Source organism: Columba livia, chromosome 1, assembly GCF_036013475.1.
Source record: "Columba livia isolate bColLiv1 breed racing homer chromosome 1, bColLiv1.pat.W.v2, whole genome shotgun sequence".
NCBI lineage: Eukaryota > Metazoa > Chordata > Aves > Columbiformes > Columbidae > Columba > Columba livia.
The window spans coordinates 196221937-196249829 of record NC_088602.1 but is presented as its reverse complement, the minus strand read 5'-3'; the positions used below and the strand labels follow the sequence as shown (position 1 = coordinate 196249829).

Sequence of the window (27893 nt, the reverse complement as noted above, 5' to 3'; positions counted from 1 at the left end):
AAATTTCTTCTGAATAATCAGCTATTGATTTAAATTACCCTGTAAGCATATTGCTAGCTCCTCCGCATTATCATTTTCAGTAGGAGTGTTAAGATAAGATCCCAGCCTACAATTACTAGAGTTATGCTGCATTTTAACATGCTAGTAGACGTTGCCAAAAGGGCAATTTTCTTCAAACAATGAGTATTTTAAGACCACAAGTCAACTGAAATTATGAAATGCAAAGTGAAAATTATATTTCCTTTAGTGTAGGATGTCTGACTTCCTTTAGACACTTTGAAGGAAAAGAAACATCTGCTAATCCTTCTCTCTGCACTATAAACACCTCATATAAAACAGCCTACATGACTAGTATAAGATCCAGGTGTTGAATTAAGATTACAAAGCCTATTCTTAAATGGCAATGGAGTAATTTTCAGTGAACAGATGTTTTGGCACCAGCTATGTAACAAAGACCAAAAACTGAGAAAAACAACTTTCTGCCAATGTATGCAATGAGTATTTGATAAAAACATGGCTTTTTGTCATCTTAGTTCAATTAAATTCTGTTTCTAACAATAGGGCTTGGCAGTCAAGGCCAACACAGAAAAATATTGACAAAGGTATGCTTCTTGTAAAGGAGATAGTAATACAACCTAACCTGCAATCTCATACAGCGCCTTTCTACTAACTGCACTCTGTTCTGTTTTGTTCAATTAAAACAGTCATGATAGTAAAATTGTCATCTTCATATTATATGAAACATAAACTTCAACTATGCTGTGCAGGGTACTGTTTGAGCTGCCTCTGCAGCCACACCGTATCTCAGAGGCTTCCCGGGAGCAGGAGCCTCCTGCCAGAAATGTGCTCCGCGGGCTGAGGTCGGCGCAGGGCTCAGCATGCTGGGTCCTGCACTGTGCTTGCCAGGCTTTGGAAAAGCTCCAGCAGAAATGCCTGGGAGACTCGGAGTTTGATGAAAATTGTAATCCTGCTATTTACTACCTTAGCAAGGGTTATGCACACACTCATGTTCACATGCGGGCTCGTGTAGAGCTGCGTGTAGCTCATAGCAGAGAGTCCTGCCAAGGGACTGCTGCTGCCGCCCCCAAGCAGACAACGCTCACTGCACACACAGCTCCTGCTCGCTGTAACCCTCTTGGGGACCCACACCAGGCCAAAAGAGAGGCGCTGGGCTTTTCCCAATCCTCTGTGCCTCTCCTGTGCTTGTTCCAGGCATTATGTTACATAAAACAAGTAACTGTTTCGCTTTTTTGAAGCATGGGGTAAGCAGTCTCCAAAGTAACAGTCCTACAGGCTGGCTGCAGTGTCTAATCCCCAACAGACACCTGTGGGTGGTGGGACGGTACCCAGTACTGAGGGGTCGAGACGCTGCCCAAAGGTAGGCACCCACCTTAGCTTGTCCCAGAGGTCTGGTTCCAGTGTGACCACTGGCGACATGCGGAGAGGACACATCAGATGACCCTTTCTCTCCACTGCAGGGAGCACAGACTGCAAATCAAAGCACCCAGAAGGGGTGCAAAAACCTGCCTCCCGCAACTTCTGCTTCACTGTCTCCCATCTTACCAAGATTTCCACAAAGCAGGTCACAGGCAGCAGCTGGCAATTGTCACTGCCACTGATGGGGATGGCGGTGAAGCGTGCCCTGGAGCCTGGTTTCCAGTGGAGTGTGCTGGGACCCTGGTGCCACATCCACAGCTTGGTGCTGCTACTGGGAACCCATGGGGGACTGTGGCCCCTGGCCTGTCCTGGGTGGGCCATTTTGTACATCTCCACATAGCTGTGTCCAGAGGCTATTTCCAGGCACTTGTGTTCACAGGAGCTCACTTTTTTTAACTATTTAAAACATTTGTAAAGGGTGTCACAGCAGTGTGGGCAGTACAGTCCTCATTTCTCAGCAAGAGCTTGTGTCTCCGGGTGCCAACAGCCTGAAGATCTCTTGTGAAGAGATGACACATTTCTGTCCCTTGATTGAGGCACCCTGCGACTTCCAACCTTGGACAGGAGCCACTTGCCCCAGCTAGTGGTGTATCCATCCCTGGAGTCATTGGGACTGACATCCACACGTCTGCATCAGCTCGGTGCCCACAGTGAGGACCATCCATCCATATTCACATGGTTCAGTGCTCTTTCATCATTCCACACCCAGATAAGTTTTTCTTCCCAAAAGCGGCACAGAACGTGGCCACTTTGGCTGCTCAGGCCAGCACAAGTATGTCACTGAGGGCAGGTGGCAAATGCTACAGCCAGGGGTCTGTGTCCCCCACTGCAGCTGAAGCTGATGTCTTTGTGACAAATCCTCTTCTCAGTTTCAGCTTCACCTTGGCCACAGGCCATATTTAAGTTATTTTCCAGGGACATTGCTCTGCAACTCCTTAAACGGAACATTTTCCCAGTTTGCTTGCACACCGCTTGCTGCCAAGACCTACTCCCTGACCATGGGGCTGCTGCACGGCTGTCAGCCTGAACATCACCCCTTCGCTCATTGGACCACGTGAAGCTGCTTCTCCCCGTGCCGAGGAAGGATGGGAGACAGGGCAGCAGCACCGTGGGGCTGGATGCGCTCCATGAGTGAGCCCATGCCTGGAGCCCATCCAGGGCATTGCACCCCAGGCTGCTCTGGCTCAGCCCCGGGCAGCAGCTCTCCCCACCTGCCACAGAGACCTCCCACTGGATGCAATCCTGAAGGAATATCTGCATCTTCACCCAAGCAAGTCTCGTGTGTCACTTGGAGGCAGAAGGGGCAGTGGGTTGGAAAGAGAGCATAGAGTTTGCATGGTGTAAACAGGTTCTGAAGAATATATCCGCTCTTTACTTCAGAGATGTTAAAAAGCAGGTTTTCACATGCTCAAAAGGCAGCACAAACTCCGTGAGAGGCCAGAAATGCTGGTACATGGCAAAATCCTGCTGATAAGGTATGCAGATGGGCTCCATCAATAAACCCTGATGGAGACAGCTGATACCAAGAGACAATCCCTGCCCCAGAGCCGGCAGGGTCAGCGCCCCTCACCATGCCAGAACACACACAGCCTTCCCGAGAAACCCAATATGTACTCAGGAACCGAGACAATTCCCCAGTCCTTTCATCTGCTGCATTAACCAAGTAGCTGTGACCTGCCTATCTGGTTAGATAATGGGCTCTAAGGTATCTCTATTGTAAGGGATTTATTAAAGACCACAGCAAGCACATTCCTCCCTGCAGGAAAAAAATACCTTAATCTACTGCAAACCCTCCTGGCAAAGGCTCCTATTTGAACAGATCAGAGATACAAGTTTGTTCTGGTCTGGACAGTGTTTGAAGTTTCTTTTCCAGCTAATGAACAGACTTGTTTATAATGAAAGGACAGAGAGAATCCAGTTTTCTAAACAAGAGACTTCATGGCGCTCTGTTTTGCGGCACGTAGCTATGACTAACCCACTGCATGATCTCTGCTTGCTACTTTATTCTCATCTGAAGTATAAGGAAAGTCTCCTACTAAATCAAAAACCTTATTTCTTCAGCCCCAACCTCCCTAACAAGACAGAAGAGGAGACAGGAGTCTTCCACTACATACAAACAAAGGGCAAAAGAAATTAATCTCCAGACCAATTCTCCAACCCAAACACTTGGGCTACATTTTCTTGCCACACTGGCTTACCTGGCAGCACTGCACTCTAAAGGTTAAAGAAGAGTTGGTTACTAGACAGGACAACTGCTCCTAAATAAGGATTCAACAGAAATAAAATAAACCAGTCAACCATCAGGCTGGGCTCCTGCTGTGCTTCCTTTTCCTGGAGGCACCAAAACCCCAGAGACAGACCCCACCGCACCTTCCTCCCTCATTTCCAAGGCTCATGCGGGTCCTGTCACACCAGAGGGGCTGCTCCTAGCAGTGGTGTCCCAGTGCACCGGGCGGTGACAGTGTGCCCGGCCACTGTCCAACAGGTCATTTCCAAAAGGAGCAGGTAGGGTGCACCAAAGCGGGCGCAGGACTCACCTTGGCACTCCACGCTTGGGTCACCCCAGAAGAGCTCCTGGCACTCCCGGCAGGTCCGGCCTCCAAAGCCCGGCATGCACTGGCACTGCCCTGTGAACTGCGGAAGAGTAACAGGAGACATGACCACCTGGCACCGGAGCAGAGGCCGAGCCACCGCAGGGTGTCCCGAGCCCCCTCACCTCATTGCAGGCAGGTCCCAGGGAGCGCGCAGGGTCGCAGCTGCACTGCTCGCAGCCGGAGCCGCTGGCCAGGCGCCACGTGTTGGGGGCACAGCGGTCACAGGTCTGCCCCACCACGTTGGGGAGGCACCGGCACTGTCCTGTGGCCGCCTCGCACTGGCAGTTCTCCGAGTCTTCGCAGTCCTCCCGGACAGTGCCCAGGTAGTTGCAGACGCACTCTGTGGGAAAGAGCGTGGTGCCTCCATGTTAGCCTGCCCTCTCGTTACCAAACTGCCCATTGCATTTAGTTTATTCTCTGAGTCCCCAGAGGTGTGGGCAGATACCGGCATGTCCCAATCCCCATGGCCAGGCCTGGCTGACTCAACGCTGAATGACACCCAGCACCGCACAGGAGCCCTCCTCATGTCCCAGGCTGGCCTCCTCTATGGCTTCTGCCCCAGCACAGAGAAGGCAGTAGGAGCCCCTCATTCTAGCAGCCCAGTCTTCCTCCTCCTCTTCTTTCCTTCCCCTGTACATAACCAAAGCCCAAGCCTGCCTGGCTCCAGTCAGCTGGCTATGGTGATGGATCTGTTGGAGCGGCCAATAGCATGCCCAGCACAGCAAAGCTCTGCTGGTCTGCCCAGCGACCCTCTGCCCTGCCAGGCTGTGTCCAGCACTGAGGGAAAGGAGGGTCTGCCTGCCCACCACCTGGGTCGGCTCACTGGGCAGGACTCAGTCCCACTGCCCGGCCACATCTGGAGGAACGCCGGTGTTAACAAAACCCAAACCCTCACTCACCCTGCCACCGGCCATCTCTGGAGAAGAGGGGAAACAAAGACCGCTAACAAGAGGGCAAGAGACCCTCCTCCTACAAAAGCCTCCTCCTTTCAGCACATGTAAATGCTGTCCCTGCTCTTCCTGACAAATGTAAAGGACTCCCGTCCTGGCCAGGAGCCTCACTGAGCAGCAGGGCAGCTGCACACAACTCCAGCTGGAGGTAATTAGGTTTCCCTTCCACCCCAAGTGCTCCCAGGTAAATTCAAAAGAGCTCAGGCAGCTGCTGCCACCCCATGACATGGCTGGCAGGGGGGACACGGCCACGTCTCCCCACTCACTTCTGCAGTCCTGCTGCAGGGCACTCCCATAGTAGCCCTGTCTGCAGAGGTGGCAGTTTTCCCCCTCTGTGTGATACAGACACTTCACGCATGTTCCCGTCTTCTTGTCGCAGGCCTCCGGGTCAGTGGTGTCAATGTTGTTGTTGCACTGGCACGGCTGGCAGGCGCCGCCAACCTCGTCGGGGCTCCCAAAGAAGCCAGACGCACATTCATCACATCGACTGCCTGTTTGAACAAACAGACACGGTGGGAATTACCATCACGGCTTGCTAGCGAGCAGCCCCATAAATGGCAAGACTGAGGCAAGACAATAAAGGTCATTAATGGAAGGGTGTTAATTGGATCATGCTCAAAGCAACAGAGGCAGTGCCTGGTGAGACTGCAGCAGCTTGGTGCAGGATGGATGGTACTGTCTTATGCATCAAGGCACAGTGCCAGCACTGCCAGCACGCTCATCGCCTTGGCTCCCCTGCTCTCCTGTCCACCTCTGCTGATCACCAGTCACCGCTCACCACACTGCCAGGGAAGAGGTTCACAGTGGTGCCGGCATCACCTGCACAAACCACTCTGCTCCAGCACCTTCCAAGAGCTGCCAACCTCCAGCAGCAACACACTGCTACTGGTGCCATGGTCACATGCAACAAGCCGTATGAACATACCCCTTCCCACCGGGAGCTTCAACCCAACCAGCCCCCCTCTATATACCCATGACATACCTATGTATCCCACACTGCAGACACACACAACTTGCAGTGTGACTGGATCCTGGTAACAGCCGCTGGAAAATTGGCGTCCGCTCTCGGGGCCGTCAGGGCAAGGGCAGGGGCGGCAGTGGTCGCCCGATCCCAGGATGGGGTCTCCGTAGTAGCCAGCCTGGCACCTGCACAACGGGGTACACGGCATGTAGGGGCCTGCAGGCAAATGGACTGAAGCCTTGCCGATAACGACACTTAGGTTTTCAAACACCGCAAAGAAAGAAAGGGCAGAAACATCTTTACAGCTCTCCTGTGCCACTCATGCTCTGAGCAGCCACAGAGGCAAATTTGTCTGGCTTATGCCAGCATAAGAGCAGGAGACCAACGGCTGATGTCCTTCAGCGGAGAAAGCCTCTCTGAAGCCCCAGGGTATCACAGCGTGCTCTCTGGCATCTGGGCAGGCACTGCTGGGAGGTTTGAGGCCATGGGCTGGGAAGATGGGGTCCCTGCTCCCATCCTCCTCCAGGACCACCAGTGCTGCTCTGGTTCCCAGGGTGCAGGGACTTATCCTCTAAATTCACACCCACCCGAGCACCAGTGCCAGAGGGGAACAGCTGTGTGTCCATACTGCTGGGGGAAGGAGAGTGGCCAGGGAGGGGACACAGGTGCAGTACCTCTCGCAGTTGTGCCCCGCCGTGTGGTCGCGGCAGCTCAGGCACTCCCCGGTGTAGGGGCTGCAGTCGTCGGCGTGGCCGTTGCAGTGGCAGGGCTGGCAGCTGGGGAAGCCCCAGAAGCCCGGCAGGCAGCGGTCACACTGCCGCCCGTACACCCCGGGGAAACAGTGGCACTGGCCCGTCTCTGCATCACAGAAGGTGTTGTAAGAGCCTCGGACATGGCACTCGCACGCTGCAAGGAAAGGGAGAGAGGGGCTGTGTTTCCACGGCAAGCCCTAAACGCAGGGCCCTGATGGCCACACAGCCCAGAGCCAAGGTTTGAACGTACATCGGCATCCGCTTGGCCCGAACCCAAAGGTGCCAGGGGCGCATCTGTCGCACTGTCTTCCGACGACGTTGGGACGACATTGGCACTGTCCTCCGCTGGGGTCACACACCGAACTCAGGGAGCCCTGGGGGTCGCACTGGCATGCTGAGCGGAGAAAAGCATTGGGGGGAATGAGTACCACAGCACAGGTGTTACTCACACCTGCCTCATCCCATGCACACGCCTGCCCCGTGCAAACCGCTCTGCCTGCAAGCACCATCCAGCTTCCAGGTGCAGTTTGCCCCACAAGTAGGTGGTTACGTACATAACGCGGTCTCGTGTAATAGAGCCGAAATGCTGAATATGATGTTCTTGCAGACATCAGTCATGGGGGTTTTCACAACACTCCTGCTATTTTCCAGACACCGGTATCTTTGGAAAGTTTCCCAAGCGCTGTTCGTGACCACATCTTCGCCTGACCCTCCCACTGTGAATATGTCCAGTGATTTGCAGTATGGCATGAGAACGAGCTACAAAACAATATTACAATGACAAAATGTCACTATTTATAAACAGCCTCCACCAAAATTATTAAAATTCACTATTATCCTACTTCCTATTACTCTTTATTAGCCAAAAAGCAAACAGCCAGACAGAATTTGGAAGGGAAATGACAGGAAATCCGTAGTTTTTGGTGTAGTTCTGGTATGCACCAAATTCTTACCAAATCTGCAAAATTCTATTAATTAAAAAAAAAAAGGTAGACATTCATTACATACGTGGCGCACATTAACCTTTCCAAAGAAAAAACTGTGAAAGTTAAGGTATGCGGAACTACCTGTGAAACTGGAAAATACAGCAAAAGCTTCTTAGAGAAAGAACTTGCATACTTTGCGGGTGAAGAAACCTATCTGCTTTACACTGTTCATTTAAAATCTCACTTCAGCTGTAAGCAACGACGTTGTAAAACATTACTTTGGATTTACATAGATGCATCCCAGAGGAGACGCAAACTTTCAAGCATTCAAATACACTTTTCCCCCAGAGCAACCCCAAAATAATTTCTACTCACGGAGTCAATAAGCGTGTACGGGCTCTCTGTCTCTGTATCCACCGAGGAGTACTGGGGTAGTTCCAGGCGGATGGTGTAATTCAGCCCCTTCTCAAAGCAGACAGGTCGCGGGAGAACAACATATCTGCATTAGGAACAGGAAACAATTCTTAATTCAAATGTCCAGCAACATAAAGTGTTTCAGGTGGCCCTATAAAGCAACTGAGATAACAGAAAGTAGCCAAGACCAGGAAGAACAAAAGCTATGATGTGAAGGAGGTGGTTTGGAGGTTTGCTCGAGTCAGAGCCGGAAAAGCTTATCAGCCAGTGAAGAGTCACACCGATGTTCACTTGCAGGCTGTGCAAACACCTCCCCCTCTCCTTAATCAGTGAAAAAAACAAATCAGACAATGAGGATAAGTTCAAAGCTTTGAGTCTACAGACATAATACTAAATATGTTTTTATAACCCACTGAAAAACAAATTTAATTACTTTTCCAACTGAAAACATGACATTTCTGTTTCAATTTTTTCAATGTTTTTTTTCCTCCTTTTGGCCTGCCCAGTTATACTGACCTGGAGCCGGGTGACAGCGAGACAACCTGATTGTCATCATCAGGAACTGTGTTGCCACACCGGCTACCCGTGGGAATCTTGCCTGGGCGCGAGACGCTGATCACAGCTTTTTCCCACTGATCCGGCAACTAGGGGGGAAAAAAGGCTGATCAGCATCAAGCAATGGCTGTAAGCGTCTGGGACCATCCAGAGCTCGGCTCAGAAGAGCCTGCGCACAGACGGCGTGTTCACTGCACTTTGGGGAGGGAAGGGAGGCAGTTCCAGCATCAATGTGGCATCTACTGGCTGCGGTCTGTGCTGAGACAGGACAAGGAATGTGCCCCTGGGCATCCTCCAGCCTCTCTCCATCACAAAAAACATGACTAGGTGCAGGTGGTCAGCACTGAGCATCTGCAGCACGGCACCAGCAGCAGTTTGGCAACCTCCTCTCCACCCACCTCTGGTTCCCACATCTGAGCATTTCACTGCAGTTGACTGCTACCTTGTTCTAAGTAGCTGGGGAATTTTCTTCTTTCCCTCCACCCTGTGAATTATCCAGAGCCAAAAACAATTGCTTGCAAACTCTTGGCTGCAGGCATTCATCATCCAAGACTGAAAATCTATCTCCTAAGGCATATAGCATTGTTTCCACCCACTAGAAGCCCATCTGGCTGATGCCCAATTTATACTCTCATCTATCCTGACGGGACTTGTCACTTTTTAATTTGCTCATTAAACAGGTGCTGAAACAATCCAACAATACACAGAACCGTAAAGCAAATAATACTAGTGATAATCAAAACCTTCCTTCATGCATCTCAGACACTCAACTGAGCTTCTGTCCTTGCCTTTGAGTCCTGATGACTCCCACAAGCACTGGGCTCCTGTCAGTCATGCACTAGGACATACAGCCCCTGCCAGGAAGCAGCAATGCCCCTACTCACAGACCTACCTGTGGCTCATAGCGGACCAGAATATCGTACTCCATGGAGTAGGGGATGTTGTTGATGTAGAACTCCAGGTACGCCCCCTCAGGGACCCTTACAAAGCCTATGCCCGTCCATGATGGTGTGCGGTCCGGTGTGTACTGGCGCTCTATTATGTTTACTCCCTACAGGAACAGGGAACAGAGATTTTAATACCAATACACTAAATTTGCAAGCCCTCTGATGATGGATCACTTCTGGATCGCAGCATCCATTGTTTGCATCCCAGAGAACACGAATTCTCTTTTAAACCCATGGACATGCACACCATTGCCCTTCTGCTTAACCATATGCAAAAAAGCAAGAAAGATAAAACAACATTGCACAACTCTTCATCCATTTTTCTGTTGTAATGGGGAATTAAATTTAAAAACTTGCTCTGAGTAACTAATCCACCAGCTATGACATCTTGTTCACTGTAAGGACTTTCACGCCATACTTGTAGCAGTAGGATTTACTGCAGTGGTACATAACTGCTCTATTAACCGCCCAAGCTGAGTGCTAATTAGTTCCTGACTACACCACACTGCTCCAAACCAAACTACTGCTCCTGGTAACATCTGAAAAGCGGATCATGGCCATAATAACTCAGGTGTCACTAAATAACAGAGATGCTAATCATCGATAGATATTTAATAGCAAAATAAAGACATGTTCACTCCTTTCAGTCTGAGATGCCAAGTTTGTATCTGCTACCCTTTATATAAAGCAAAAAAGAGGAAAAAGGCAACAGAAAATGGAAACATGTTGTGTTCGAACTTCCCATTTCAAATATATCTGCATCCATGAATAGTTCTCTGCACAGAACAACATCCTGTGCATTCCTACGGAAGTTGCTTCAGAAGAAAGGGATAAAATGTGAGGAAATGACTATACGTATACATATCGCTTCAGGATGTCCCCTCATGTATTCTCACACTCTTTGAAGAGAGTCTGTCTGTAAGTTATTACCCTTTGACTTTGCACAAAGGGTCAGAGCTCCCCAGAAAGGATGGCAGGCAGGACTTGAGCAGGGGTGTGCAGCTGCGGGGAGCACAGGGGCTTGGCATCGCCTGAAAATTCCTGCAACTCTGTGCCGCTTCATTTTGGCTTGTGATGGGCCTCTACCTGGGAATTCAGAGCTTTGTTCTGCCACCAGACTTGTGAGAAAGCTTTTCAATATCGGCATTTTTTAAAGCGGTTTGTTTTGAAGGTTTCAAAAGGCAAACCTGTGGCACATCCCCTTGCTCTGCTTGGCAAGGTGGGTTTTCACGCCAAGCTCCCCCATCCCTGAGCCCCAGCGAGGCCTTGGGTACCACCTCTCCAGCCAGGCAGACACAAAGGCACCAAAACCCCCGAGCCAGCTCACACACCCTCTGCTGCGGTCCAGCCTCTGCTCTGTGCTGCCTTCCCTCTCCCCAGTTGTCTAACAGCAAAAATCTACTGCCTGGGCTGAAACTGCAGAGTGGCTGCATTTTGACTGAAAAAAACAAATTAGGACCAAGTGCCCCAATTACAAGCAGACAGGGATCTGCTGCTATAGAGAAACCATTATCTCATCTCTCGGACTCCTTGCTGGAGGCAAAAATAATTGATGTAATCACCTAGCTGCTGTTAATGAATTAAAAGCAAGGCTGTAGGGTGGTGAATGGAAAAAGCCAGAGACCCTGATGTACCATGCCAGCGGGCTAAACAAGTTAGAGGGAACCTCACCTACAAAAGCAGCTTTCTGCACAACCAACCATGGTTTTAGTCATTATTAAAAGAAATGCTGCTGATGTACAGAAACTCTAAAAGCTGTGGCATTGTGCTTAAATGAGCGCTTTGTTCCCTCTCAGTTTCAGCGGCACCAAAGAGCCAGTGTCAGTGGCCCATTGCTCTTGAGATAAGAGGGGAACAAGTGGGTGCAGTGGGCATGTATGTAGAGGGGTACAGAGAGGGACACGGACAGGAAACAAACTGTGCAGTCGTGACCAAAGAAACAGGTTTAGAAAGAAAAATTGCAGGTTCCCCCCCTAAATTACTAAATTATTTATCAATATGAAGATTGAAGAGCTACAGGTTAAGGGTTTTCTGATACAATTCAGTTTTGTGTTTCCACACATTAACTGCAAAACACTTAGGGTATAAAGTTGATTCTTCCAAGAACTGAATGGTGAAACAACCTTCCCACAGCTGTCCAGACACGCCAGCCCACTGGAACTGCTACTCACGGGACCCAAGCTGGCTTCCTCCGCCTCGTAGATGTAATGATCGAGCGAAATGAAGTAATAGCCAGGCTCCACCTGGTTGCACTGACGTCCAAACATGTGGGGCCGGCATTCGCATTGGCCAGTTTCACTTGAGCAGCTAAAATGGAAGAGCAATGAGTTTACAACACCTCTTGGCTACACCGAGACAGTGCTAGAGCCACATCCCGCTTTGGCGTTTAAAGTGACTCAGGAGGAGAAGCGGTTCCGGACACGGCTGCACCGACACACCAGATGTTCTCGGGCTCTGCAGCCAGACCACCTGCACTGCTAACATGGCAGCACAGTGCTCGGTGCAGTCTAAGCTCAACCCAGGTATTCTTCTCCCAGACAACTCCTAGACTCAGGCTGGGAGCAAGCACAGCCAGGGACCATTGCCAGAGGTGCTTTGCCTGCGCCTTCCTCTGTCTGGATGGCAGAGGATCTCACGCTATGGATGCAGGAGGTTCCCTGGGGCCCCACAGCAGTCCTGGGAGAGCTTCACTTGCTACCACAGACACAGCCAAGAGGCATGTCTGTCCCGCAAGCTGAGGGCAGCCTTCGGCTACAGGCTCGTGGGCCATGCAAGCAGCCTATCTGTACAGGCTCAGGTAATGCAAGAACATGCATGACCCTGCATGCCCCAGGACGTCAAGGTGCTATCGTATGCTGCAAAGCGCGTCCTGAGAGATCACCCACCAGCAGCTATACATAGGGAAAAACCATACCCAGCTGCTTTAAAGTGGGATAGACACAGCCATCGCTGGGGAATGGAGGTCTGTCCAGAGTGACATACAGCAGTTCCACTTCATAAAGAGCCATTCTGTTTTCTCAGTACAGCTCTATCCCCAAACTGCCTTTTGATGGTTTTATTGTTCTCAGAGAGTCCACCCTGCATTATTAAGAACCCTTGGGCAGAATGTATTTCTGCATGGGCCTGGTTACACTTTTACATAGGAAGGTTTTTTGGTCCACCAAAAGATGCCCCTTTCTTTAAATTTGAGTTGAATTTAGAAACATTTTCTTAAGTCAGTCCCCCGTTTTCCATGGAAAATCTCCAGCTTTTTCAGGCTTTTGTTCCAAGTGCAATTTTTAACTGAAACCATTTTTGAAGTTGCAGAGATTCACTTAAATGCTCACTTTGAGATGCCAGAAGTGCCCCAGCTGCCCCAGAAGGGGAGCTGGGAAGTTTCCCCTCCAAGGGACAGCAATGACTCCACCACCTGGGTTACAGAGCAGGGCTGAATTTTGGGCAAGGTGTGGCTGCCCCAGGTGCTGCATCCCACTCCCTGAACAGCAGCCAGGAGGCGGCAGTTTGGCAGCTGAGGAGAGGAGCCCTGGGGAGGGTGATGCTCCACTTCCCAGCTGATGCTAGAGATGGAAGCCGGGAGCTGAGCCGGGCTTCGCAGCTCTCCTGCAGCCAGAGTAAAGTGCAGCTGCTCCCTGTCCACACCAGGACACTGCACGTCCCCTCCCTGCCTGGTTTTGCAATCGCTGGGCTCAGCACATGGGAAACAGGCTGCAAAGCCTTGCTGAGCCACGGCCAAGCCAGACCCCAGACCCCTGGCAGCGGCTGCACCGGGGGAGCTGTTAAAAGCTGTGTGGCGTAACCGATCCACACGCAGTGAGCCAGCACGGAAGAATAAATAATCCCTAATGACCACGCAGCTGTCTGCCGAGGGGTAATAATTCACTTGGGAGTGGAAGGGAGAGACAGCCCACGGGACATTCCCACAGTAATCCCTGACACTGATGAGTTGTCCACAGGCTGTGACGACCTGCAGGACTCACACCGGGACCAGTCCCAAAATCCCCTGGCCTGGTCCTGTGGGCTCCAGTGGGAAACAGGTTGTTCACCCCCTTGGGAAACTTGTGTGGCTTCAGACAAAAGCAGGACTTTTCAAAGGGTTTGTGGCGGGAAGGAAAAAAAATAGAGTAAAGGAACATGCTGTTATTGGAAAGCCTTGGGTCGGGCACACACCTAATGGACAGAAAACTGCTCTGGTCGGAAGAGTAGTCTGGCTACTTAGCACCCCTCTGACCAGGAATTTAAGCCAGGACTTTCCATGCTCTTATTGATGGATGTATCTTCAAAACCTATGCTTTTCTCTGAAAACTCTCTAGCTGTGGGCAGTTCCTGGCCACATCCCTCCCCACGCAGCACCTCTGGGGCAATACAGTAGTAATCGTGCAGCTGGCACTCTTTCCCCAGCACTGGTGGACAGACCGACAGACTGGCCAAAGGGACAGTTTGTGAGGAAATCAAAAGCCAGCCTGATAGCCCGTGTTATGGCCTGATTCCTGCTTTGATCCTGTGACAGCAAAGCTTTGACATGATCCATAGCCCAGGTTACAGCCAGGGCAGAGCTCAAGCCATGGCTGGCTCCTACCCTGGCTGACCAAAGGAAGAGCTGCCCTAAAAACAGTTTTACATGTTCATCTGCACTGGTGGCACTAATGGAGGCTGCTCAGCATGGAAAAGACAAGCATGCCTCTGTCACCCCTTGCTGCAATCAAGACTTGCCACTTTCTGCACACCAGAGCAGAAAGACAGTCCCAAACACCCCAACTCCAGCCCTGGATGTTGTGGTTGCAAATGAAGCGAAACTTGCAGGGGTGAATGATTACAAGAGAGCAACCAGGCTGAGACCCACTTGTTGTTCAGTGCTCCTCCCAGGTCGCAGTCGCACGGCCGACATCCATCCATGTCATTGCTCAGGCCCCAGTGCTCAGGCTGCAAGAGGAAACATCACCGGTGCTGTAACCAAGTGCCAGTTTAACCCCATCTATCCCAAAGGCTCAGTCCAAAATACTCAGCATAAGCTACCCCTGATTGCCCCGCAACACTACTCCCACAACCACCAGCACAACTGCCCCACCTGGTCTACTCCACTTTGCTGACCATCTCAAGGGCTTGAGAAAAAAACCACATCTTTCTGCCTAGCTTTGAAAACAAGATTCAGGAGGACTCAAGCTCAGAGACCTTACTCCTGCTGCACCATTTGCATCAGTTTGGGCTCCTGACCCATGAAGGGCTTGGAAAATCACAGCCCAGTATAACACACCGCAGCAGAGACCCATGCATGGGGTGGTGGGGCTTTGTATGGGGCACTGCCCTTGCAGGGCTGCTACTCTGCAACTTGCTTGTTGGACAGGCAGACAGACTTGTTTAGTTTTTCTATGCAGTTCACTGTTAGATAAGACAGCCTGTCAGTGTTTATACAAACACATCCAGTTGTCTGACAGTGTGTTTCTATAACACTCCAGCACACATAAACACTATATGGAAATGTATTTGTATAAAATAATCTCTGTCTGAAATAATGGCCTGTATAGAAGGCAATTTTTTTGGTAACACTACTTCTCTGACCATTGTGTCTTTCACCACAGCAAGGGCTTCAGCAGAACTGCCCCAGATCCTTCATTTTCACACAGTTACCACAATGGGTATCCTAACGTCTCACCCCATACCATCCTGGGAATTAATTTTTGGATGCTCTTGTGTGCCCTGACGTGCCTTCCAGGGTGCTTCAGGGCTTCTGACATGTCTACTCCAGCCCGAACGCCAGGTGCCCGCTCATGGGCAGAGACGGCGGCCGGCACCTCGCTCCACGCTTTCCACACACCAGCCTCCCTCACACCAGCATCTGCTAATTTATTTTATGGTAAACTGCTTACCAGGCAGCGATCGCACTGCCTTCCTGTCACCAGGCGCTTACAATAGCAGTTTCCTGTCTCTGAATCACAAGGATTCCCCCCGGGATGGGTACCCAGAGGATTACACGCACAAGCTAGATTGGGAAATACAAATAGGCAGGTCAAAACACAGGACTGAAGTTACATTTTAGACAGTATCAAACTTAAATATTTACATTAAGGCTTCCCCTAAATTCCCCACGACAGAGATTAATTGCACACTTTGCCCACCACCCATCACAGTAAAACTTCCCTGGCTTCATTAAAAACAAATAAGGACGATCCTGCTATTTCCACTGAAACCACCTCACAAACCAAATTCTCCCACCTCTAGCAGCTCCTCAGAGAACTTTTGATCACACATAAAGGAACACATGTTTTTACTCACACTGACAACCCGCTGGGTCATCGGCACTCAAGCCATAGAAACCTTCTTTGCAGAGGTCACAACGCTCCCCTTCCACAAATAGTTTACAACGGCATTGTCCGGCAATGAGGCCAGTGGAGAAATCAGTGTAGCGATCGCAGATACCACCATTCTGGGAGCCAGCTGGGTCACAGTTGCAAGCTAAGAAGGAAGCATCACATGTGTTTTATTAACTGCTATAAAAGAAGTAGCCAAGTCTCACACTGAATTATTTAAACTCAGTTGCTGTGTAGAGACTGTATCACTCCTGCAAATATTAGACATGACAGGAGTTGAACACATAATGACCAGATTAATTTCCAGATTCTTGAAGAGAAAACAAAACCCAGCCAGGCTCGCTCATGACCTCCTAGACAACCACCTTCTCCCAAGGAGAGACAATGAGTCAACCATGTGCCCTTGTGGCCAAGAAGGCCAACGGTATCCTAGGGTGCATTAGGAAAAGTGTGACCAGCAGGTCAAGGGAGGTTCTCCTCCCCCTTTACTCTGCCCTGGTGAGGCCGCATCCGGAGTTCTGTGTCCAGTTCTGCGCTCCCCCATTTAAGAAGGACAAGGAACTACTGGAGGGAGTCCAGTGGTGGGCTACAAAGATAATCAGGGATCTGGAGCATCTTTCTTATGAGAAGAGACTGACAGAGCTGGGTCTGTTCAGCCTGGAGAAGAGAAGGCTGAGAGGGGATCTCATCAGTGTCTATAAATATCTCAAGGGTGGGTGTCAAGAGGATGGAACCAGACTCCTTTCAGTGGTGCCCAACAAAAGGATGAGGGGCAATGGGCACAGACTGAAGCACAGGAGGTTCCATCTGAACATGAGGAGAAACTTCTTTACTTTGAGGGTGCCAGAGCCCTGAACAGGCTGCCGAGAGAGGTTGCGGAGTCTCCTTCCCTGGAGACATTCAAACCTGCTTGGACACATTCCTGTGTGATCTGCTCTGGTGAACCTACTTTAGCACATGGGTTGGACTAGATGATCTCCAGAGGTCCCTTCTGACCCCAACCATTCTGTGATTCTGTGATCTTTGCTTGGGAACACAGCCCTGGCCAAAAGAAGATGGGGTAAATCCTAAATTCCCCCAGGGAAAGGCCTGGGGGACCACAGCTGGAATCACCACCGCCATTCCCAGCCCAAGGAGCGGGGCTGCACTTACGCTCACAGACATCAGGGTCCCGCAGATCTCTCTCTGGGTGCTGGAAGTAGAAGGGCTTGCACTGCTCGCAGTTGCGTCCTATGGTGTTGTGCTGGCAATCGTCACACACTCCCCCACTGGTGTTCCCTGTCGTCATGTACACAGCCATGTCAAAGTGGCACTGGCTGGAGTGGCCATTGCAGTTGCACTCTGTGACAAAGACAGAAAGCAAAATAAGAGTCTGGTCCCAGGGGAGATGCAAGTCTGCAAAAAAGACACACCAAAGTCAGCCAAAGAACAGGCAGGACTTTATATATTGCCACAAGTTCCCAAGTAGCAGCACATCATGCTCATACCAGACTCCAGATCTGTGTTTTACTCAAACTCACTTTTGCATGCATTACTATTGCGGCCTTCAGCGGGTCGCCAGGGTAAGTCATGGTAGAAATCCAAACACTGTTCACAGTTTAACCCTTTGGTATTATGTCTGCACATGCAGTGCCCATGGACCTGTCATTCAAAAACAAAAGCAAAAACAACAACAAAAAACCAAAAACAAAAAAGAGAAACGTAGTTAGTTATAAAAGAGGAAGGGAAAACAAACAAACAAACGTGCTCTAATTAATGCGAAATATAGCTAGTACATAATCAATATACTTTTGGAGACTTTAACGCACATAACTGCTCGGAGAATACATAGAGGGCCACTTGAGTGTCCTTAACCTGTCAAGGTAAGAATGTCCTCCTACAAATTTGGGGTTTTTTTTAACTGGAACTAATGCCTCAATAAACGCTTTCAGGCATGAACAAGGGGAGAACAGTTCCAGCTCAACAATCACTAAAGCCTCTTGGACTTAAAAGTCAGCTGTTTATTAGCTGTTAATTAGCTATTAACATGCATCTAGTTATATCTACATGTCACTAGCCAAGTGACTTCTTTCCAGCCCTGCCTTTGTTCTCAAACCAAAGGTAACAGATTGTCCCAGACTTTGCTCCAGCATGCACAGAGCAAGTGCTGAGCAGACCAACACTGACTGTGTGACAGTGCTGCCTTAGACACTGGAACCTCGATTTTAAAGGCAAAGCCAATCGTGCCGCTGCTCGGATGGAAAGCGCAGGGCACTGGAGCATACCCGCTCGTCGGCATCCTGCGGCACCAGGGGCAACCATCACAACCTCCCTGTGTGCCTCCACATTTCCATCCAGTTAATAACTCACTCATTAACAGGGGACCTATTACTGCTTGTCAGGCAAAAACCATGAGGGAAACCAGAAACCAGAACCCAGAAGGGATGGTGCAGCGGTGTGCAGTGCAGGCAGCAGGATTCTCCTTCAGGGCTTGCTGTTAGCTAGGGTTACAGCCTCCACTTCTCAGCTGACAACCACCCCTACAAATGTAGGTCATGTTTTATTCACTAAGGTGTTTCATCCTTTGGTGCCTCTATTCACTTAACTTTTAGGGCAACCTAAACCACACACCTATCTCTGGCTCAATACGGTTACACTCCCTTTCTGCATTCCTGCCTTTTAATTTCGTCAGCTCTTTAACATAATTAGAAAAGGAATGCTAAAACACTTTTCACCCAATCTAGGCTCTCCGTGCTTGATTAACACCAATAATGACAGATACGTTTGCTGAGAACTAGTTCTAATGGTTTTCCTTCTTGAAAATTAATGGTGGTGAGTAAGGGAGGCACACTGCCATTTTAAATTTGTGTTTAAATCACAATCCAGAGGCACGGACAGGAACAGCTTTAGGCAGAAAAGTGCAAATATTTACCATTCCTTCCACTTCTTCATTAAAGCCATCCACTGGTGCACACTCGCTGGCATGTCCGTAGCAGAAACAGTTCCCGCGAACCACCATGTCGTAGATGGCGTAGTAGTACTTCTCTCTGATCTCCATCCTCGAGTCCAAGAGATTATCCCCCAGCGTGTGCAGCTTAACAAATTTGACTCTCAGATTTGTGATCTTTAAGAGGTCTACAGGGGACACGAAAAAGAAAACCAACAAACACCATTTTGGAATTATTTACCAGATATTGTATTGAATGGGAGGAAGCCAGGAGCGACTTCCAAAGCACACTTCCTATGGGCAGATTAGATCATATTTGATTTCAGCACTTACATACTACACATCACTTCACACTCCCAAACTTTTTTCTTTTTAAATGCATTATTTTACTACAGGTTGATCACTGTATAAGTTAGTTTAAGCTTAATTAAAAATATAAATCTATTTTATTGTAGGCATAGACAGGCACAAAGACAAATATTAAAGGCACATGCAATAGTACCAACAAGGAAACACTAGCTCCTTGGGAGTTTAAAACGTAAGAAGGGCAGAAACCTGATATTAAGGAATCGCTGACAAGCGGACCAGGAGCTTTAAGAGTTTTGAGCTTTTTGGAAAAAATCCTAGTTGGAAACAAGACACAAATATATTCTTCTTTCTTATATGGCCAACTTTCCTAGCAAACGTAATTAGTTACATTTTCCTGAAAGAAGCAACACCCCATCACTGACCAAACACAAAGAAGTTCTCAAGGGATAATCCACAGGAAGACAATTTGCAGTGATTAATTCAATCCACATGTTCACTTTGATACTATGAATCCTGTGTAATTTCTTACAGCCTTGAAACTAGGCTTGAGAAAGTACTCCAAGCCCATGAAAGCAGAGTTTGTCCTTTAAAAGGTTGGATAAAAAACCATTCAACTCAAATAGCAACTAGCAGACACTCTTCTACTTCAGATCATTTTCTCCTGCTCCAGTTAGTTTTACACTAAAGGACACAAGCTGAAGCTGAGAATTAATATTAAATTGGAAGCCAAGTTTAAGGCCAAGCACTGTTTCCTACTCAGGCCAAATGCCTCACAAGGTTTCCGTTTGAGCCACGCTCAGCAGCAGATCTCTCTACCTTTGCATTCCTGGATTGTCATGACCGTACACGAATGCTGCAGTCATTTGTGTTTTACGACTGCAACTGTGTGGTCCAGCCACTCAGTGGTATCAAGGCCAACTGTTCTGAAGTCATGACTCAGATGTTCTAAAAAATAAAACACAACCCCCTTGATTTTAGCTAGAAATTCAAAATTATGTAAGTACCTCTGTAGTTCTGTTTCTTTGCTTTCTGAATGCTGTACAGTTACAGGATCACATTCCAACATTTCTCTTGTCGACTGGATGTATTTGGGGGAGAGGGGGTCTTTAATGCAACTACATCCCTTATCAATTAAGAAAAGGACCAACTACAATGTGTGTAAGAGCAATCACTTGAGTTGACAACAGCAATCGTTATTTCCCAGCACGTCACTATCTGAGTCAGGACAAGAAGCCATAAAACAAACACATTCATAACACTTCAAAACTGTTATCAAGGCTAATGTATGGTTTTACTTGTGGCTTACTGGTTTTTTGGGGAGCAAATAAGTACAGAAATGCTTTCAAATGAGCCTGGAAGGTACTTTCAAATGGGCCTGCATACGTACTTTGAATCCTTGGACTGTATGGATCTTCAATTCGAAAAGCAGGATCTAAAACACGATATATTACCTGGAGGAAAAATGGTACAACAAAAGATTCATCTTTAAAAATAAGATAATCTAAATCTGTATGGAAAAATTCTACACAATAAACATATTGGCAAAAAAAACACCCTGACCTCTCCCTCTGTTGAAGGTTCAATGTCAGAGTATCGCGAGTCACAAATGATATCATCCACTTTCTTCATGGGTCCAGTCGAAATCCCAGGAAATGAGCTCTCACAGTCATATGCAAAATACCTATATACTTGCCACGTTTTTCCAAAATCAGATGATCTTTCTATCAACATTGCAGCAGGACGGAATGTCTAACAGTAAGAAAATGAAAAGAGATTTTATTTGGGTAATTACTACTTGCATTTACATTAAGTGTGAACAATCCACATATATGGATTTGATTCTCTCTCCCTGCACTGACTATTTCCAATAAATTGAAAGACTGGAAATATTTTTTTGGCCAATATTCTACTTTCTCCTCAGAGGTAGATCTTTGAAATAACACAAATCAAACCACAGACTAAACATCTTCAAAAAGATGGCACTTAGGGGCCAAGCGCTTAACATGCTTACAATAAATAAGCAAACATATGCCTTTTGGAATCCAAAAGGCATTTCTCAAACCTGGAGGGTTCAGCTTCACCCACTCTTGCTGCACGCGAGTCCCCAGGTCCCAGGGACCCTCTTCCAGCTACCCTTGCCCAGACTCCATCAGGCTGCATTCACTTCATACCAACCGCCGTCCTTCTTACCTACATGCACTCACCTCCAGAACAACTAGCTAATGAGATTTTTAAAAGATTTTTAATCCCTCTGACCTAAAAATCTCACGCTGCAATTTACGCACTGCGTTTCAAAAAGCAGATATTAACTTAAGATCTGGTTTGCACCTAACAAGAAACACCAACAGCCTCTTCATTAGTTTCCTGTACTCAGAGGAGGCCCTCCAAGAGCCAAGCACAAAAGCGTTCAGTCACAGCTGGAAAGAAATTTTCTTTCAGCTTCCTGGCTGAAAATATCACCCAACTTACAAACTGGTATCTCACCCAACAAAAAATGTAGCAACCCAGAGGTAAGGCAGCTCAAGTGTTTACCACACAAAGTCAACACACCATCATTAAAGCTATCTTCCCTCTGCAGTCTTCCTCCTAACAGCAGACCAAGCCAAAATGGCCACAGCACCTGCATGGGGTCAGGGATCTCTTGGGAGTCCCTTGCTGCTGGGGAACAGCAGAGAGGACCACGTTCCACCTCAGCCATCACCTTGGGGCGGGCAGAGAAACCCAAGCCAGCACCACAGGCAAGAGGAAGCAGCTCTTCTAGAATCACAGAATCATTTAGGCTGGAAAAGATCTAACACCGCCAAATCCACTGCTAAACTATGTCCCTAAGCAACACATCTACATGTCTTTTAAACACCTTCAGGGATGGTGCCTCAACCACTTCCCTGGGCAGCCTGTTCCAAGGCCTGACAGCCCTTTCAAGGAAGAAATTTTTCCTAATATCCAATTTAAATGTCCTCTGGTGCAATGCCAGGCCATCTCCTCTTGTCTTATTGCTTGTTACCTGGAAAAAAGAGACCAACCCCCTCCACGCTACAACCTCCTGTCAGGTAGTCGTGGACAGTGATAAGGTCTCCCCTCAGCCTCCTGTTCTCCAGGCAGAACAGCCCCAGTTCCCTCAACTACACCTCACGGGACTTGTGCTCCAGACACTTCACCAGCTTTGTTGCTCTTCTTTGAATGTACAAAAGCTGACAGTTAGAAATTAAGAAATTAATTTGTCTACATGTAAAGAACAGGAATTTAGCCCTTCAGTAACTGCAGCCCCTGAAACCTCAGCTGAATGTTCCCACTAGTGCTTGCCTGCGATTTAGGGTGTACGGGACATAATCTGCCATTCCAAGACATCTGTTTGTAAAGAAACAAAGACACTTTGTGTACAGATGTTCCTTCTTCCTTAAGACCTTTCTATTTGCCAAATGAAAACAGATACCATGGCCAAGTTTGGTTTTTTTTTTTTTTTAAGAAGAAAAATCCTTGCTAATATATGATTTAGTTAATTATCTTCTAGAACACAACCACCAAAGAGAGAGAGACAAGCAACACAAACCCCAGCTTTGGTGTAGCTCCTTCAGCAGTCTCACTGGAATTCAAACACAACTCACACCACAAGTCACAACTCAGCCTTCCTGTGCTACTTCAGCAGGAGCTAATGCTTAACAGCTCTAACAAATCAGGCAAAACAGCTCAGACAAATAGCAAATATCAAACAGACAAGAAGGACTAAGAGACCTCTCATTTCCTTGTGTTTTGAGGTTTGGCGTAAGGCTGTGGCTTTCTTACCTTGAAGGTCATAATGAGATGAGTGAAATGAAACTCAGCCTCCAGGTTCAGCTGGATAGTCACATTTTCCAGACCTGCAGGGGCGGAGAAAAGAAGCCGTGCAGCAAACAAGGACACCCATGAGCTTCTACAGCTAAATTTTACCGAAGCTCTTTGCTTCAGTGGTGCAGAGGCTCTTTGCCACTTATCAAAAAGCGACAAGTTAGTGCATTAATGGGGTATGGAGGAGACACCAAGGATGTGCTGAAGACTATCACACATGGGATTCCTGTGCGTTATCTGCACCAAACATGTTACACCCAAAGCACGAGCCTGCCCTGCCATAATTTCAGACGGTGTAACACGGCTGGCAGCACTAGCTGTGGGGTAAGGAGGGGGATTGCTCTGGGATGGGTTCTGGCACCAAAACACCCGGTGACCGATATGAGGGAGGATGCTGAGCCCAGACCCGCATGGTGACCCCGTGCTGTCCTCACACCCTGCGGCCCACCTGGCAGCAACAGAGGCGCAAGTGTCTGCAGCCCTAACACCCCAAATCTCCCCAATGGTGGGTGGGGGTGGTTTCCCACCTTTCTTCACTCGCTCTGTCCATTCGGACACAGGAACAGTTCCTTTACAACCTGGTTTGAAATACCCTTACAGAAACTCTTACAGCCGTCCTTTGCAGCCGTGAGAGCTAGGAAACCAGTCACAGGTAAAAGGTTTTGCAAACACTGCTGTGTGACTACCTATGGTCAAGGACTACACAGAAAGGAAGAAAAGTAGTTACCAATATTATTTTCTCATGTGAAAAGACCTCTCAAAACAGCTGGATACTAAGTATACTGTAGTAAGAAATTTAGAAAAAAAAAAAAAAGAAAGATTTATGGAGAGGAGAAAGGGTAAAAAATGAAAACAATGAACCAATAAAGTGCTTAAATTTTTGACCATCTGCAATTTTATGTGGAGCGTGCAGCAACGGGCCCTTCTGCTGTATGCCTGAATAAAAGAAAACTTGAATCTGATAAAAAGAATCATTTGTTTTTTATTGTTGAAGGACATTTTCATGACCTTATGAGCCAAGAACTTTTCTGTGTGAATGCTGCCAAGCCTGTTGCAAAAAACATGAGTTATTTGGAACACTAGAAGAGAGACGCTGGAGACGAGTGGTTTGCTAGGCTGATCTAAATGGCTAAAAAGGATTTAGTGAAAATCTTTCTTTATTGGGCAGCCGCAATGTCACAAATATTACCATTTTATTTTAATATACAGTAAAACATCTACTGTTAATGCATTTGCAGAAGTCCCACCCCGTCCAGCTGGCTTTACAGCTTGAGGGCAGGACTGCTGTCTGAGAAACTTCGATGCCTTGTTTTGTGCATGAAGGCAGGCCAAAAGCATAACCATAAAAGCAGAAGGGCAGAGGAAGGACTCCAAAAAAAAAGGCCATCAAATTAACATGCAATATTTTTTTTTAACTAGCTGGTTTGCTTCCAATGATCATTTTACAGTCTGGCACATGGATACAGGAATTCAGGGAGCCCAGGAGGGGGAAGGCAGTTTGCAGGGTCAGAGATACCCCTGGCCTTGCTCTCCCGGGGCAGGATTGGGGAGCAGGAGGGCTGCGGGCAGGACGGCAGCGCCGGCTCTGCGCCCAAACCTCCTCCTCCCACCTCCTCCACCCAGCCCAGCAGCCGGGGAAGCCCCGGGTGCTCCCTTGGCAGGTGCCCCGCAGGGCTGACTCCTGGAAGGCTGCTCGGCTCCCACTGCCCAGACAGGAGGGACAGCTGGAGCCAGTGTGGGAAACTTCTCTCTTCAGGAAAGGATTCTTGCAAAGTGGTGGGACGGCTCTTTCTGACACTCCCTGAGGGCTGATGGGGCTTAGTTATGGATTAAGGACCGCTCCCGGGCACACAAAAGCAGCCAGTTTTACTCAGCCCTCCTCGAACAGCATGATCCTTCACTCAGCAGTAACCACCAGGCCAAAGATAACAGCAAACCCGCAGGTACCCTTAAACAAAAGGAGGGAAAGCAGCTCCCAGCCCTGGACAGGGCTCCCAGACAAAGCCCCTACCATTTTCCGACTGCCACCAGAGCTTCAGGCGATTTGGATCAAACGTAGTGACCACGTTTTCAATGCGATGACTGTCAGGATTGAGAGTATCGTGGAAGGGATCCTCGGAGTCACATATGAAACATTTTTTGTCCTCCTGAAACAACAAAATAATCAGCATTACTGATTTTATCCGTGGGGCAATAGTTGTTTCCTGCAGATAAGAGTATTTTCCATCCATATCACATTCCACTCATTTTGCCTGCAGGAGTCATCAAAGGTATTTTTTTTGTTGAAATTATAAGTGTGTTTACCTTTACGAATTAATGCAAATTGTCAAATGGAAAATATGCCAGGAATTTCATAAACTTTATTTTTAGGAGAAGTACGTTCTCTGTTGAAATTGTAGTTCCAGGAAATCTCTTCCAGCGCATGTATTCTCCAACAGAAGTCAGAACCAAAGGCAGCATCTACAGAAAATCGCTGAATTGCTCCTGTACAAATGCAAAACTGCCTCTTCAACAACTTGCGTGAAATAACACTGGCTTTTGGGAGTTAACCTGGAAATGTACATTCTCTGCATTAGGGATACCTCCAGTGAGGCTCAGTACATATCAAGGGGCCATGAGTGGTTTAGTGATCAAGACCTTTCAGCGGGGAGTTAATTTTACTCTGAATCCAGCTTGTCAAACTCCTACTTAAACCTTGCATCTTCAACTGTGATTGCAATCCCAGCTATGCACATAAAGACAGTTTGCACACACTACAAGGTGTGCCCATAAAAAAACGGTTGGGTGCAAGTCTGGCATGTGCTGCTTGGGAAAGCTGGATGCTTTTTCACCGGGAGGACAAAAAAACCATCATGACTATTACCATGAACAACACTATTTCTTACATTGTCCTGGTGACTTAAACCACCACTTTCCAATTTTGCAAGGTAGGTTGCAACCAAAAGAGAGGGTTCCTGCCCAAGCCAACTTGTGAGGGTGCCCCAGCACACCAGCAACTCATCACTGTCAAAGCTATACAGGCATCATTTCTCCAGTGGGTTTATGGAGACAAATGTGGTGCTTTATCAGCCAAGAATGTGAGGTCTGGCAGGTCTCTGCCTCACACGCTTTCCATTTCACCAGTTTTGGCTTCGGCAGCGCCTCCCAAGCCTGGCACTTCGCCCCCACAAACTCCTCCAGCAGAGAGCACAGCAAGTTCAGGGTCCCAGGGAAGATGTCCCCTCCCGCCTGCTCCAGGCTGCTCTCCCCAGGGCCACAGCCCCTGCCTCGTCGAACAACTTGCTCCTTCTCCCACCAAAACTGAATCCTAGAAAGCCCAATCCTGCAAAGCACTCAGCACGGCCAAGCCTCATGTTATAAGGAGGATATTTGGCATCTTCCTGAGATTTCTTCAATACCATCTTATGGTTCAGAAGTAACCGGAGACTTCCCAAATGCTGAACTGGGGCTGTGAGATCAGAAATAAGGGCACGTAAACTTCTGAAGTGATGCTTTTTACTATGGCACTTCAGCATTTTCTGAGACAAGAAAATGTAACAAAGTTCCTTTGTTATTTTGTACCAGCAAAGAAGCTAATGTCATCAAAGACAATCCTGACATATTACAAAAATGTTCCAGCAAAGCTAAACCCCATGTTAAATCAAGTATTTACTCCACTAGACAGAGTAGTACAGTAAAACTAAAGGCAGGGGGAAAGATTTGGTAACTTCAGGGCACGAATGGGCCAAGTGCTGTAGCCCCTCAGGCAGGGCTCCTCCTGCTTTCCCTGGGTTTCCTTCCAAGCACCAGAATCTGGCCCTATTGTCTCCACAGTAAATTTGGCCGGAGATTATCCCCTTACTTTCGGTTCAACAGAGTTCCACTTATAACTGATATTTTATTTTTCCCCACCATCCCTTCTGTCTCAGAGATTTTAAGTCTGATGAACTGCTTCTGGCTCAAGTAGGAAAGCGTTCTGTGTTTTCCACCAGATGTGCAGGACAACCTTATTTGCATCCTTTCACTTGGAGACCATATAAACGTAATTACATTACAGGAACAGTGGCCAAAACTCTACCCGGGTCCTACAGATCACTCTCAATCAGGAAGCTGTCTAGACGGCTCTGGCTAAGTCTGAAAATAAAGCATAATTGAACTTAACTGCGGCACATTCCTTTCTATAACCTCGCTGAAGAAAAGAGGGTCGGGTGCCGACAACAGAGTGGGGTTCTCTGGACCCGCGTTGTTCTCACGGGGCGTGGGGTCCCGCACCGGGGCACAACTCTGCCCCGCGGGAGCCCGCTGCCGCACCTCCCTCCCTCCCGCAGGCAGCGGCTCAGCCCCGGGCCCAGCCCCGCCGCTGCCCGTGCGCTCCCAACGCCGCCTCACCCGGGACGCGATGCCCAGACCCGCCAGCGGGGACCGAGCCCTGCGGCCGAGCGGGGCGCCCCGGGGTGCTGCCCCCACGTCGAGGCGCTCACCTGGAGGTGGCTGACGATGCAGTAGGGCTCGGGCTGGCGGAGGCCGCAGGTGGAGGAGGCGGAGAGGCGGGCGGCGCGCCCGATGAGCAGGTCGCCGGTGGCGGGGTAGCAGCTGCCCTCGGCGCAGCCGTAGCTATACTCGGGCTCTTGCGCCGCCGCGGACCACAGCGCTGCACGCCCGCGGAGGGAGGAAGAGAGGGATGAGAGAGGGATGAGAAAGAAAAGCGGGAGCGCGGCCAGGCTGGGAGCCCCGAGCCGCCCCGGCGGGCGTTGCAGGGGTTCGCCCAGCCCGCCGTGCCCCGACGGCGGCGGCGGGAGCGGGGCGGGAGTTACCGAGGCAGCAGCAGAGGTAGAGCTGGAGGCGGCCCATGGCGGGCGGCGAGCACCGGCAGGACGGGACGGGACGGGACGGAACAGGACGGGGCTCCCCCTCCACGCTGCCGCCGAAAGCTGTTGCGCCGGCTGCTCCACGCAGGCGCCGCAACTCCCTGCGGCTCTCGGGGAGCGGCTCCGCACCGTCGGGCGCCCCCCG

At 49.0% G+C, this 27893-nt stretch overlaps 1 protein-coding gene across 1 annotated transcript in view; it reads right to left on the bottom strand.

Annotated features, from left to right (window-relative positions):
- Positions 1-27891, bottom strand: part of LAMB1 (laminin subunit beta 1) — a 44406-nt gene extending 16515 nt beyond the window's left edge. Inside the window, exons 1-23 of the mRNA XM_065049017.1 lie at positions 27695-27891; positions 27362-27531; positions 24913-25048; positions 22860-22933; positions 20637-20825; positions 20464-20527; positions 18753-18955; positions 17362-17482; positions 16994-17182; positions 15807-15986; positions 15401-15513; positions 14377-14456; positions 11708-11843; positions 9482-9640; positions 8551-8678; positions 7996-8119; positions 7249-7453; positions 6945-7088; positions 6617-6848; positions 5964-6127; positions 5248-5472; positions 4154-4371; positions 3975-4071 (exon numbers count right to left, since the gene is read on the bottom strand). Coding sequence (XP_064905089.1) covers positions 3975-4071; positions 4154-4371; positions 5248-5472; positions 5964-6127; positions 6617-6848; positions 6945-7088; positions 7249-7453; positions 7996-8119; positions 8551-8678; positions 9482-9640; positions 11708-11843; positions 14377-14456; positions 15401-15513; positions 15807-15986; positions 16994-17182; positions 17362-17482; positions 18753-18955; positions 20464-20527; positions 20637-20825; positions 22860-22933; positions 24913-25048; positions 27362-27531; positions 27695-27731 — 3388 coding nt within the window. The 5' untranslated portion in view covers positions 27732-27891. The remainder of the gene's footprint in view (positions 1-3974; positions 4072-4153; positions 4372-5247; positions 5473-5963; positions 6128-6616; positions 6849-6944; positions 7089-7248; positions 7454-7995; positions 8120-8550; positions 8679-9481; positions 9641-11707; positions 11844-14376; positions 14457-15400; positions 15514-15806; positions 15987-16993; positions 17183-17361; positions 17483-18752; positions 18956-20463; positions 20528-20636; positions 20826-22859; positions 22934-24912; positions 25049-27361; positions 27532-27694) is intronic.
- Between the last annotated feature and the right edge of the window lie 2 nt (positions 27892-27893).